The 13,569-nt window shown below is 45.2% G+C and overlaps 1 protein-coding gene across 3 annotated transcripts in view; it reads left to right on the forward strand.

Annotated features, from left to right (window-relative positions):
* Nucleotides 1–13,569, forward strand: part of dync2h1 (dynein cytoplasmic 2 heavy chain 1) — a 994,370-nt gene that overhangs the window by 403,795 nt on the left and 577,006 nt on the right. For all 3 annotated transcript variants that reach the window (XM_070892150.1, XM_070892151.1, XM_070892152.1), the window contains exons 65-66: nt 6,758–6,856; nt 10,311–10,434. In XM_070892150.1, the coding sequence (XP_070748251.1) occupies nt 6,758–6,856; nt 10,311–10,434 (223 nt within the window). The remainder of the gene's footprint in view (nt 1–6,757; nt 6,857–10,310; nt 10,435–13,569) is intronic.

The following is a 13,569-nucleotide window of genomic DNA, read 5'->3' on the forward strand; positions in this document are numbered from 1 at the left end:
AGCTCTACGACAGTTTAATACACCATGCTCGTTTCATTTGTTTAAAGAATAAAAATACATCTTTGGAGTATCATATCTTTCTGGTTGAAATTTCAAATCAGCCTAATTAAAGTAAGGCTTGGGTCAACATTTTAAAAAAATTCTTGATTGTGACATCAACTTGCTTTGAATTGAAAAGGCCCAGCGCGTCGGAGGAGGCTCGGGAGTTCCAGGTGCGTGGAGAGGCTCGGGAGGTGCGTCGCTGAGACCGAAAAAAAGGCCCAACGCGTCGGAGGAGGCTCTGGAGTTCCAGGTGCGTGGAGAGGCTCGGGAGGTGCGTCGCTGAGGCCGAAAAAAAGGCCCAACGCGTCGGAGGAGGATCTGGAGTTCCAGGTGCGTGGAGAGGCTCAGGAGGTGCGTCGCTGAGGCCGAAAAAAAGGCCCAACGCGTCGGAGGAGGATCTGGAGTTCCAGGTGCGTGGAGAGGCTCAGGAGGTGCGTCGCTGAGGCCTATAAAAAGGCCCAACGCGTCGGAGGAGGCTCTGGAGTTCCAGGTGCGTGGAGAGGCACGGGAGGTGCGTCGCTGAGGCCTATAAAAAGGACAACGCGTCGGAGGAGGCGGAGCTTGTGCAGCTGCAGCAGGGAGAGAAGGCAAAAAAGAAGTAGAAAGAAATCAAAAGGTGACGTCACAGCCAAGGGGGTAAGTGATTGGCTGGTGATTGGTAAGTAGTTTTTTAAATCTTTTTCTTTCTTTATCAGTGAGTAACTGTTGCCCAATTAGGTTAATCTAAGGGTTAAGTCATGGCAGGAGAGCTCAGAGACATGTTATGCTCCTCCTGTACTATGTGGGAACTCAGGGACGCTTCCGGTGTCCCTGATAACTGCGTGTGTGGGAAGTGCATCCGCCTGCAGATCCTGACAGACCGCATTGCGACACTGGAGCTGCGGGTAGATGAACTCTGGAGCATCCACGATGCTGAGAATGACGTGAATAGCATGTTTAGTGAGTTGGTCACACCACAGGTAATGGGTACACAGCCAAATAGGGAACGGGTGACCAACAGGAAGAGCAGTCCAAGGAAGGTAGTGCAGCAGTCCCCTGCGGTCATCCCCCTGCAAAACAGATACACCGCTTTGGGTAGTGTTGAGGGGGATGACTCATCAGGGGAAGGCAGCAGCAGCCAAGTTCATGGCACCGTGGGTGGCTCTGCTGCACAGGAGGGCAGGAAAAAAAGTGGGAGAGCGATAGTGATAGAGGATTCAATTGTAAGGGGAATAGATAGGCGTTTCTGCGGCTGCAACCGAGACTCCAGGGTGGTATGTTGCCTCCCTGGTGCAAGGGTCAAGGATGTCTCGGAGCGGGTGCAGAACATTCTGAAAAGGGAGGGTGAACAGCCAGTTGTCGTGGTGCATATAGATACCAACGATATAGGTAAAAAACGGGATGAGGTCCTACGAGACGAATTTAGGGAGCAAGGAGCTAAATTAAAAAGTAGGACCTCAAAGTAGTAATCTCAGGATTTCTACCAGTGCCATGTGTTAGTCAGAGTAGGAATCGCAGGATAGCTCAGATGAATACTTGGCTTGAGGAGGGTGCAGAAGGGAGGGATTCAAATTCCTGGGACATTGGAACCGGTTCTGGGGGAGGTAGGACCAGTACAAACCGAACGGTCTGCATCTGGGCAGGACTGGAACCAATGTCCTAGGGGGAGTGTTTGCTAGTGCTGTTGGGGAGGAGTTAAACTAATATGGCAGGGGGATGGGAACCAATGCAGGGAGGCAGAAGGAAATAAAAGGGAGACAGAGGCAAAAGATAGAAAGGAGAATAGTAAAAGTGGAGGGCAGAGAAACCCAAGGCAAAAAACAAAAAGGGCCACACTACAGCAAAATTCTAAAGGGGCAAAGTGTGTTAAAAAGACAAGCCTGAAAGCTCTATGCCTCAATCCGACGAGTATTCGGAATAAGGTGGACGAATTAACTGCGCAGATAGCAGTTAATGGATATGATGTAGTTGGCATCACGGAGACATGGCTCCAGCGTGACCAAGGCTGGGAACTCAACATCCCGGGGTATTCAACATTTAGGAAGGATCGTCAGAAAGGAAAAGGAGGCGGGGTTGCGATGCTGGTTAAAGAGGAAATTAATGCAATAATAAGGAAGGACATTGGTTTGGATGATGTGGAATCGGTATGGGTGGAGCTACGGAATGCCAAAGGACAGAAAACGCTGGTGGGAGTTGTGTACAGGCCACCAAACAGTAGTAGTGAAGTTGGGGACAGCATCAAACAAGAAATAAGGAATGTGTGCAAGAAAGGTACAGCAGTTATCATGGGCGACTTTAATTTACATATAGATTGGGCAAACCAAACTGGTAGCAATGCAGTGGAGGAGGATTTCCAGGAGTGTATTAGGGATGGGTTTCTTGATCAATATGTCGAGGAACCAACGAGAGAGCTGGCCATCCTTGACTGGATGATGTGTAATGAGAGGGGACTAATTAGCAATCTTGTTGTGCGAGGCCCCTTGGGGAAGAGTGACCATAATATGGTAGAATTCTTTATTAAGATGGAAAGTGACACAGTTAAATCAGAAACTAGGGTCCTGAACTTAAGGAAAACTAACTTCGACAGCATGAGACGTGAATTGGCTAGAATAGACTGGCGAGTGATACTTAAAGGATTGACGGTGGATAAGCAATGGCAAACATTTATAGATCACATGGATGAGCTTCAACAATTGTACATCCCTGTTCTGGAGTAAAAATAAAACCGGGGAAGGTGGCTCAACTGTGGCTAACAAGGGAAATTAAGGATAGTGATAGATCCAAGGAGGAGGCATTTAAATTGGCCAGATAAAGCAGCAAACCAGAAGAATGGGAGAAATTTAGAATACAGCAGAGGAGGCCAAAAGGTTTAATTAGGAGGGGGAAAATATAGTACGAGAGGAAGCTTGTCGGAAACATAAAAACTGACAGCAAAAGCTTCTGTAGATGTGTGAAGAGAAAAAGGGTAGTGAAGACAAACGCGTATCCCTTGCAGTCGGACTCGGGGGAATTTATAATGGGGATCAAAGAAATGGCAGATCAATTGAACAAATACTTTGGTTCTGTCTTTACGAAGGAAGACACAAATAACCTTCCGGATGTACTCGGGGACCGAGGGTCTGGTGAGAAGGAGGAATTGAAGGATATCCGAATTAGGCGGGAAATTGTGTTGGGGAAATTGATGGGATTGAAGGCCGATAAATCCCCGGGGCCTGATTGTCTGCATCCCAGAGTACTTAAGGAAGTGGCCCTAGAAATAGTGGATGCATTGGTGATCATTTTCCAACAGTCTTATCGACTCTGGATCAGTTCCTATGGATTGGAGGGTAGCTAATGTAACACCACTTTTTTAAAAAGGAGGGAGAGAGAAAATGGGTAATTATAGACCGGTTAGCCTGACATCAGTATTGGGGAAAATGTTGGAATCAATTATTAAGGATGAAATAGCAGCGCATTTGGAAAGCAGTGACAGGATCGGTCCAAGTCAGCATGGATTTATGAAAGGGAAATTTGAGTGTAATATCTCCAAGTTTGCAGATGACACTAAACTGGGTGGCGGTGTGAGCTGTGAGGAGGATGCTAAGAGGCTGCAGGGTGACTTGGATAAGTTAGGTGAGTGGGCAAATGCATGGCAGATGCAGTATAATGTGGATAAATGTGAGGTTATCCACTTTGGTGGCAAAAACATGAAGGCAGAATATTATCTGAATGGCGGCAGATTAGGAAAAGGGGAGGTGCAACGAGACCTGGGTGTCATAGTTCATCAGTCATTGAAAGTTGGCATGAAGGTACAGCAGACGGTGAAGAAGGCAAATGGCATGTTGGCCTTCATAGCTAGGGGATTTGAGTAAAGGAGCAGGGAGGTCTTACTGCAGTTGTACAGGGCCTTGGTGAGGCCTCACCTGGAATATTGTGTTCAGTTTTGGTCTCCTACTCTGAGGAAGGACGTTCTTGCTAATGAGGGAGTACAGCGAAGGTTCACCAGACTGATTCCATGGATGGCTGGACTGTCATATGAGGAGAGACTGGATCAACTGGGCCTTTATACACTGGAGTTTAGAAGGATGAGAGGGGATCTCATAGAAACGTATAAAATTCTGACGGGACGGGATAGGTTAGATGCGGGAAGAATGTTCCCGATGTTGGGGAAGTCCAGAACCAGGGGACACCGTCTTAGGATAAGGGGTAAGCCATTTAGGACCGAGATGAGGAGAAACTTCTTCACTCGGAGAGTTGTTAACCTATGGAATTCCCTGCCGCAGAGAGTTGTTGATGCCAGTTCATTGGATGTATTCAAGAGAGAGTTAGATATGGCCCTTACGGCTAAAGGAATCAAGACGTATGGAGAGAAAGCGGGAAAGGGGGACTGAGGTGAAGGATCAGCCATGATCTTATTGAATGGTGGTGCAGGCTCGAAGGGCCGAATGGCCTACTCCTGCACCTATTTTCTGTGTTTCTATGAAAGCATCATGTCAGATTGCATGAGCTATTAACAAAAGTTAATTATGAACAAACTTATCTACTTAATTTTCACATAACTAATACTATGAAACATAAAAATATGTCACGTGGAAGGCGATGCTGCTGATCAATCTTTATTAGAATGATTTGGAGGGGAGAAACTCATTACCATTTGGGGTGTTAATTTTTTAAAGTTTGAAAAGTTAGCGCTAGGTGCTAACAAGTTCATACTTTAAAGAAATTCGACATTTGTGCTCCGAGAAGGAAGTGGAGCGATCAAGCACTCCACATCCTTCTTGGAGCTCTAACAGCAGTGCTGCCGTGCAGTGCTGCCACATTCAATGGCTCCTTCCCTCTCTGAAAGGGAAGGGCTATGGCTGTAGGCTCTGCAATATAATAGGCGCCTACCTGGACCACCAAAGTAGTAGTGATCCCATGTGATCAGCCCGGCATTCAAGCGGAGTGCCGGGCTGAATTACCGCAGGCAGGAACCCGCAAACAAGAAAGGTAATGTTTTTTTTTTTACTTACCTCGGCCACCTTGCCTTTAATCATCGCCCCGGTAGCAGCTGGCCGCCTGATGCATGCCTCCTGCAGCTGTTGGTGATTTTGCCCGGTTTCGGGTGCGGGGCGATGCGCACGGCGATGACGTCATGATTACGGGGCGCAGGAGATCGGGCCGCAATACTGTAGCGCTGCCACAAAACTTCCGCTGAATATGGCGGGAGTTGATGTCAGCAGCACGTACAGTCGCAGGGCTAACTGGAGGTGCAAAGGTATCCAATTTCTCCCCCTTATAGTTTGCTAAGATTAATGGCCAGTTTTAGTTCTAGTGTTTGGGGTTTTACGTCCGTTGTTTTTATAGAGAAAATGTAGCCAGGAACATGGAAGATTTGGGGCTCATAATTGGCCAGGAGTTGCTTCATTTTTTTTTTTTGGAGCTACTTGATTTTTCTGGAGTATCTTAAAAATCCCCATTTTGCACATTCAATTTGCGCCAGTGTAAGTGAGTTAGTTAGGATTTTTTTAGTTTCGTTTTTTTTTTCAAAAGGGGGTGTTACCAGCCACCTATGCCCGTTTTAGCCATTAAGTCACTTTGGACAGCTAACAGTTACTCCAAACTAACTTAGGCCAGTGCATGTGGCCACTTGTGGCCGCACAGAAAACCCTTGCGGAGAGTTAAGATATCAGCGCAGCTAGGTACATCGGAGACCATTCGGCCAGAGATAGGGGTGGGAAGGGAAGTGGAGAGGACCTTGCAAAGCACTAAACAAAGCACAACAAGTAGTAAGCATTCAAGAAGACATAAAAACATTTAAGAAGAAATAAGAAATAAAACTAAGTTCTACCTTCATATCAAAACTCAGCCTGGGAAGTTAGCAAGTCCAGATTCCAGTCCCAGGGTGCCCTATCTCAGCCCCAACTCCAATCCTTTCCCAAAGAATCCTCTCTGTCTGACCCCACTCCTGTTCCTACTCAGCTTATCTAAAGCTAGCTTTAGGATGCCTTGCCTGGCACTTTTTGCTTAAAGAAGTGAGGAATGTTGACAAATTCTTCATTTGAAACACGTTTGTGGCATTGTTTTTCATATCTGACTCGACTTACTGTTATGAAGAAAGCACCCGGCTTCACAACCCTCACACTTGTAAACATCGGGATCAGCCTCCATTCCACAGTGGGCCCGGCCGGTGCGTGAGACCACTCGGCCAGGGATAGGAGCGGCGAGCATCGGGTCCCTCCCACACAAGTTGCAGGACGTGTTGGGGGCGAGGAGCTACTGTGCATGCGCGCACACTCCAATGCGCATGTGGAGAGCTGGTGACACTGTTTCTCACGCAGGGCCCTAGCTCCGCCCCCAATTGACTGGCCATGCCGCGCCAAGCCCCGGGAATGGCAACACAGCGACCAGAATCGGGGCCATTTTTTCGGCGCCCTTTTCAGCCCACAAAGATGGCGCATATCTGGTGAGTGCGCCGAAAAAAGGGGTGGGCCAATTTTGAGCCCATGGCATTTATTGCTGAATCATCCAAACAAATTATACATCAGTTTGCTTAAAATAATTGGTGAAATATTTAAAATATAACTTTTAAATGCCTATTCTGTGAAACATTTTAATTTTAATGGATGGTCACTCTTATAACAGAGGGAAAAACTGCAGCAGTGATTTTTTGGGTAATTTTTTAGAACATGGATCACCGCGCTGTATTGAATATGTGAGCAAAAATGCTTGTGCATTTTATTTCCTTTTATAGAAGATGATGCTGTTTTTCTTTCAGAGTCCTATATGCCCATTCTTAATAGATCCTTCTTCACGTGCCACAGAATGGTTAAAGAGTCACTTGAAGGAGGCACGTCTGGAAATCATTAACCAACAGGTATTAATTCCGATTGCACTACAGTTAATTATCTTACATTGTGTATACAAAAATTAGATTAACTCTATATTTCAGTAGAAAAAATTTCTTTGGAACATGTTGGAACTCATTTCTTACTTGTTCTTTCTCGATGATAGTTTCAGCTAATAAATGCTGTCATACACTGCTCTACATTAAAATGCTTAAATATTTATTTGTTAGTGTCAATACTACTCTCAGCATACATCGAAAAGATGTCGAAACCTAATTATGTGAAGGGAAGGAAGTTAATCATTGAGAATTGCTTTAGACTAAGGAAAAAGGAAGAAAGGTATGTGGAATTACTTGAGCAAAAAAGAATGCATCTGAGAAAGAGATGGTATTCACTTCAGGAGGGCGCAGAGCATCTCGAGTCTCATCGCCGAGCGCAGGCAGTGGAAAGAGCATGCAGCAAACCTGTCCCACCCATCCTTTTCCTCAACGACTATCTATCCCACCTGTGACGGGGACTGTCGTATTGAACTGTTCAGCCACCTAAGGACTCATTTTTAAGAGTGGAAGCAAGTCTTCTTTGATTCCGAGGGACTGCCTGTGATGATGATGATGGTATTCACTATGTGTAGCTTTAATAAATCTGACTTAAAAATATCAGAAGGCATAGAACAAAACATTAATCTATTGAGTCTGTTCCCTCTACTCAAACATGGAGTCCAACCAACCTATTTAGTCTCAAGCAAAAAATTTTCTGAAAACTCTTCACTTGTACCCAAATGTAAATCGAGCAAACTCCCGATTAATGACATGAAAACAAGTGAAATTAGGGTGAATTCTCCTCGTCAAACACCACCAAAAATCAAACTTGGGACCCGGGGCCTAAATTCCTTATCGAGTGTCTGGCGGCATGCAGTAACTGTGTACTGGAATGGAGAGACTTGAGACAAGCTCCGACTATTGTAAATGAGTTTACTAATTCGGGTTGGATATGAATTCAGGAACCTCATTTCAATATTAAATGAGGGAGTGCGACATTGTCAGAGGTGCCATCTTTTGCTCTCTCAGTATGACATAAAAAGATACCAAGCCTTTCTTTGGGCTTTCTTTGCCTGCAGTGAACATATTGATGAGATGCTGATTGCTTCTTGAGGATTATTAGCTCTGCAATTGGCTACTGTGCTTTTCTAAACAAGAGTACAAGAAGTTATTGGAAGAGTCCGACATGATGTCACCTTTGAGCACTGAGAGGATTACAATGATGATGAAAGATGTGTCATACCTGAATTTGGGTTGCATTTCCTCATTTTAGAAAGGACAAAAGACTGTGTAAAGATAAGGAAATATCTCATGTGAGTCTGCAGCTAGTTGAGGGGAAAGCCTGTGTATCTATGTTACAGGCATGCTAATGGAATACACTATAAAAAGATAAGTGCACCAGTCATTAATCTGGACAAACTTATTTAGGATGACCTGTTATTTGCAGAAACTGCATTTACCTCCTTGGCCACCTCTTCGCAGGTACCCCAGACAACAGCTTACTGAGGAGGACTTGGCATGCCCTCTTGTCATCACCACCCTCAGCATGATTTTGAGGCACTCTCAGTAAAGGCAACTGTGCTCCCTCCTCCCTGGGAACTGACAGATCCCTGACTTGTCTCACCAAGCAGAAAATTCAAAATGAAACACTTTCCAAGAACAGGAAGTGCAGGTGCTACAACTGCACCTGCAAGATGCTCCTGCTCAGGAAACCCAATCTCTGCACTTCCAGCATGTAGGATGTTCGCTTTCCATTCTACTTTGATTCATCGATCTCAGGAATTACAGGAAAGGACTCCACGTAATGCAAAGTTTAGGCTTAACCCAACTGTTAGTTTTATCACGCAAAAACCAACTAAAAATTACAGAACAAGACTTCTGAGAGAATTGACCAAAATCATACAATGATCCATCCAGTTAGTTGCTGTTGTTGTCGATTGTAGGCTCATGGTCGTTTGTTCCTTGACCGGTTGTTCCCCTCTGATGTTCCCTCTTTCTCATCCTGCTTGTCCTTCTGGTCTACTCCGTTCTTCTCGTTCCATTGTTTTCTTCTTTCCGTTCCGTTGAGCTGCTCTCAGCTTGTACATATATATCCCATTTTATGAATAAATCTCCTACTGGGCTGGGTTTTCTGTTAATGCGTCTGGATCAGTTTCAATGTTTGTGGTGATGTGTTTGAACTGCTGTGGTGATGGGTTTGGGTGGCCACAATTTGCACACGGAGTCGACAGGGCAAAAGATAACTCTATCTTTAGTGCCCCCTTCTCTAAAAATGCGCACCTTGTGGGATCCTTTGTTGTCATGGTTTTACGTAGACTTGTAGTTTCCCTAGGGAACTGTTTTTCCCCCTCCCGCCAATCAATCCAGGGGCCCCTCTGCACGATTGTATCAAACCCTTTGTCCCTATGTATAATCAGGTCTAGCTCCTGACCGCAGAGATTGTTTCGATCGTTGATGAGTCACCACCTGCCCCAGGCTGGCGCCCTTTTTCCCACCCAGGCAGTCCCAAAAGTTCTTTTAAATCACTTTTAGTTTGTGGCCTCTTCCTGTGCCTTTTGTGAAAATGTGTAAACCTTACAAGCAGGTGAAGCAAGTCATACTGGCAATACACCTCTAGTATGTAAATGAGGGGCCTCAGTGTGCCATAAATGTACCAAGTGTAATGTATTTGCTTCATGGATTCTTTGCTTAAGAATTCACAGCAACACATTACTATTAAGAACTAGTTGGTTTATTCACAAAAGTTTGCCAGTTCATCCACTAGGCTCACAACCGCATACCTTATTGTGGATGACCTAGACCCAACTGACTGGGGTTTTATTGAGTCCTGTGAACATCATGTGACAGACTACGCCACTCACTGCAAACCTGTGAGCATACTCACAGGTGCATACATTACACCAGGGAAAATGCACTTGCACTGCAGATGATCTCGCAGAATTTCAGCCTTTTGAGCATCACAATGCAATCAGAAGCTGCTAATCAAAATATTTAAATGCTATTCAAGTCGTGAATTGATATCCTGCATATGCAATACCTAATGATACAGAAAATACAAATTTTGTGTAAACTTGCATATTAATAGGGATGACTATACCAAATTGATATAATCCTGAAACAAATTTTACAATGAAATCTGTTTACCACTGTACTTCCTTGGAGGTTTTTAATGGCCTGCATATATGTATTGGCATGAACAATCTTTTGTTCACCAGCTTGTATAAAAGTTATAGGTAACTTTTTATTGAAGAGTATATCACATTTCATGGAATAAACATGTGCTTGTGTCAAGGGCATCTTTATGAGCAATTCACAAATAAGTAATGCAGTTGTTTTAGTACAAATTGAACCTTTTCCTTTTACTGGGCCACATATTTCACTGTAAACATGATTCCTGAGTAATAAATAGCTAACCAATTGTCTGCATGTATTATCAATTGGACAGGATTCTAACTTCATTACAGCAGTAGAGCTGGCAGTGCGCTTTGGGAAAACACTAATTATACAAGAGATGGATGGAGTTGAGCCAGTCCTATACCCATTGCTGAGAAGGGATCTTATTGCTCAGGGTAAGCATCTGACCTGTTTCTTGACTGTCTTTTTGGATTAATGAATTAAATAATTAATATGATGCTGTTAGTAGGAGTACCAGGAAATGGGGAGAGGGGGAAGGAAATCACGCCTGGTCTAGGGAAAAGAACAAGAGGCTTGGTCCTACGGTGGGAATGAGAAGGTCAGGTGAGTGTTAATTATGGAACTGTGGGATTGGCCCCTGAGAAGACTTTTGCAAAAGTTCTGTATCAGCATAATAACATCAACAATATCGTGGTTGCTCTTTACACAGCTCAGATATGTTTATTCATCTATATCCTACAAACTATTCAATATTACGGAGTCTTCTTCATAAATTATACTTAATGTTCATTTATGTTTATATATAATTTATATAGATTACGTATTTAGGGCTCAATTTTGCCAAAGCCTGTTTTCTGGCGTATTGCTAAAGTTATGCCTATTTTCTAGGCCAGAAATGCGCTGGAAATAATTTGCCAAAGTTTCCCTGATCTATAATTTGAATTTGGCACCGCGTAGCGTGTTCAGTCACCTTGGGGGGTGGAGCCTGCTGTCTGCGCAGAAAAATGATGCCGCACCTTCTGCGCATGCACGGGGAAAAAAAGTTACGTTTCTGACGTGCAATGGACGCGCATGCGCAGTAGGGCGTCAGCCATTTTTAAAGAGCCAGTTGTGTGTGAGAAGGAGTGTGTGTGCGGGCATTGGAAAAATCGCAGCTGCAGCAGTACAAGATGCAACACAGTGCAAGGACCAAAAATTTCTTACAGGAAGAAGTGGAGGCACTAGTTACTGTGATTGAGAACAGATGGCAGGAGCTGGACACTAGCAGAGGTCACATAAAAGTTCAACCCAAAGAAATGAAACACTGGAACCAAGTTGCAGAAGATTACTGCACAATGGTGACCACCACGAGATCTGGAGGCCAGTGTAAAAAGAAGTGGCATGACCTTGGTCACATAGTTAGTGTGAGTAATATTTTCATTTATTCACAGGAATTGCAATTTAAATGTGACCATCTGCATATCCCACCCAGCAGAAAGACACCCTCTCTAAAAAGTTAGGTTTTCAACTTTGCAGAGGAAGGTGGCACACAATAAAAGGGAAAGAACTCGAACAGGAGGAGGCCCGGCAAATCTACACCCACTGACACCCTTGGAAAAGAGGGTCGCTGCTTTGATGGGTCCTGCCTGGAAAAAAGCAATCACCACTGCACAGGCTTGGCCCACACTTGAGGGAGAGGGTAAGTCCTGCAAATTCATCATGGTCCTTCAAATCAATCTACTGCCTGGCCTGCAATGTGTGAGCCTATTCATGCCACCCACTCTTCCTCCTCCTCTGCTGCTAACCATTTGACTGTTCTGTTATATTTTGCAGAACTTGAGGCCAACTCTGACATTGCAGAAGAAGATTCAGACGAGCCTGAAGAGGAGAACATCTTCCAATCCAACCCTCCAGATCAAGAACATGGGGGTGAGGGGAAGGGGGAGGGGATGGAGCTGGATGAAGCTCCCACTTTTACTGACTTTGGAGGAGGTGCCGCTTATTGCGGTAACGGCCCTTTCCGTGACTAGTGGTTTGAGTGCTGTTGGGACATTCCATGGTTTCCCACCTTCCAAGTTTGCGGGTCCCAGTGATGTGGTGCACTGAGGCACACCCAGGGCCCCGCCTTCCGAGGTTGCGGGTCCCAGTGATGTGGTGCACTAAGGCACACCCAGGGCCTGACCTTCTAAGGCTGCGGGTCCCAGTGGTGGGGTGCAGCGAGGCACACCTGTGGGGAGGAGGTGAATGAGAGCTCGACCGCACTCTCCTGAGGTGCAGCATCTAACAGATGTGGTTCAGATGATGTCATTGAGTGCGGAGAGCATTGACCTTACCCGATCACTCCTGGATGCCGTCAGTAGGGTGAGTGATGAGGTAGCGGGATTGTCGGGAGAAGTAACAGCAATGACACGAGAAATGGGAATGATGTCCGGGACCATCAGTGAGGGAATGGCAGAGGTAGCTGATGCGCTGTCACTGACCATGAGAGAGGGAATGTTGCAGGTAGTTCAGACAGTTTTACTCAACATGAGCGAGGGAATGTTGCTGGTCGTTGCGACACTGTCAGGGCGCATGAGGGCCGACATGTTGGAGTTAGCTGCTGCAATAAGAGAACAAGCCCAGACCCCGTGCCCATTGACAGAATCAACTTTCACTCCCACTCCAATCCACACATCAGCCTCTGAAGAGCCTAAAGCCGGGCCCTCCAACTTGCCGCCTGGGCCCTCCAACTTGCCACTGCCGCCAATGCGCCCACCCCGCACCCCCCCCCCCCCCCTCATATCAGTTGCGCAGTTATATTTGGTTTATAAGAATGCTTGGTACCAAGCGGGCAGGGCTGGTGGAGTGTCCAAGACCAAGTGCAGTGGGTGGTCTTAGCATAAGGTGGAGTAGAGATGGGTGGGTGCAACCTTTCTTTGCTGTTGTTATTATTGTTACTGTTGTAACTGTTCTCAAATTAAAAGTTGTTTGTAAGTTATGTAAATTTACAAGTTTAAAAATTTGTAAGTGATCTTAAAGTTTTTAAGTGATCTTAAAGTAAAGTTTGATACAAGAATAATTTTATTAAAGTTAAGTACAAAAGAACTGTTTGTTCAACTTTTGAATAAAATATATTTTACGTTAAAACTGAATCATTTCCATTACTTGTTCCATTAACATAACACAACATTACAGAACAACTCCAGACAGTAAACATGGTCCATGTGGAATAGTTGTCGCTGAGCCCTCAGGCATCAGTAAAGCGTTTCCGGATGAGCTGCTGGCGCAAGGCTCGAGCAATCGTAAAAGGGGCATGATGGCCTGCCCTCCTCTGCCATCATACTCCTGCCTTAGGCACTTGCATGGCTTCCTCATATCCTCGTCGTCCTCCTCCTGCTCGTCATCTGCATCTTCCACATCATTATCATCAGCCACTCTCACCATAGGTGGGTCTGCCACTACCAGGTGCTGCTGTCTCATGATGGCTAAGTTATGCAGTATGCAGCACACAACAGTGAACTGACCGACAATCTCAGAGGAGCAAGTAGCCTCTGGAATTGTCCAGGCATTGGAAACGCTGTTTCAAGATGCCAATGCTCCTCTCTATAATG

This window comes from Pristiophorus japonicus, chromosome 10, assembly GCF_044704955.1.
Source record: "Pristiophorus japonicus isolate sPriJap1 chromosome 10, sPriJap1.hap1, whole genome shotgun sequence".
Classification (NCBI taxonomy): domain Eukaryota; kingdom Metazoa; phylum Chordata; class Chondrichthyes; family Pristiophoridae; genus Pristiophorus; species Pristiophorus japonicus.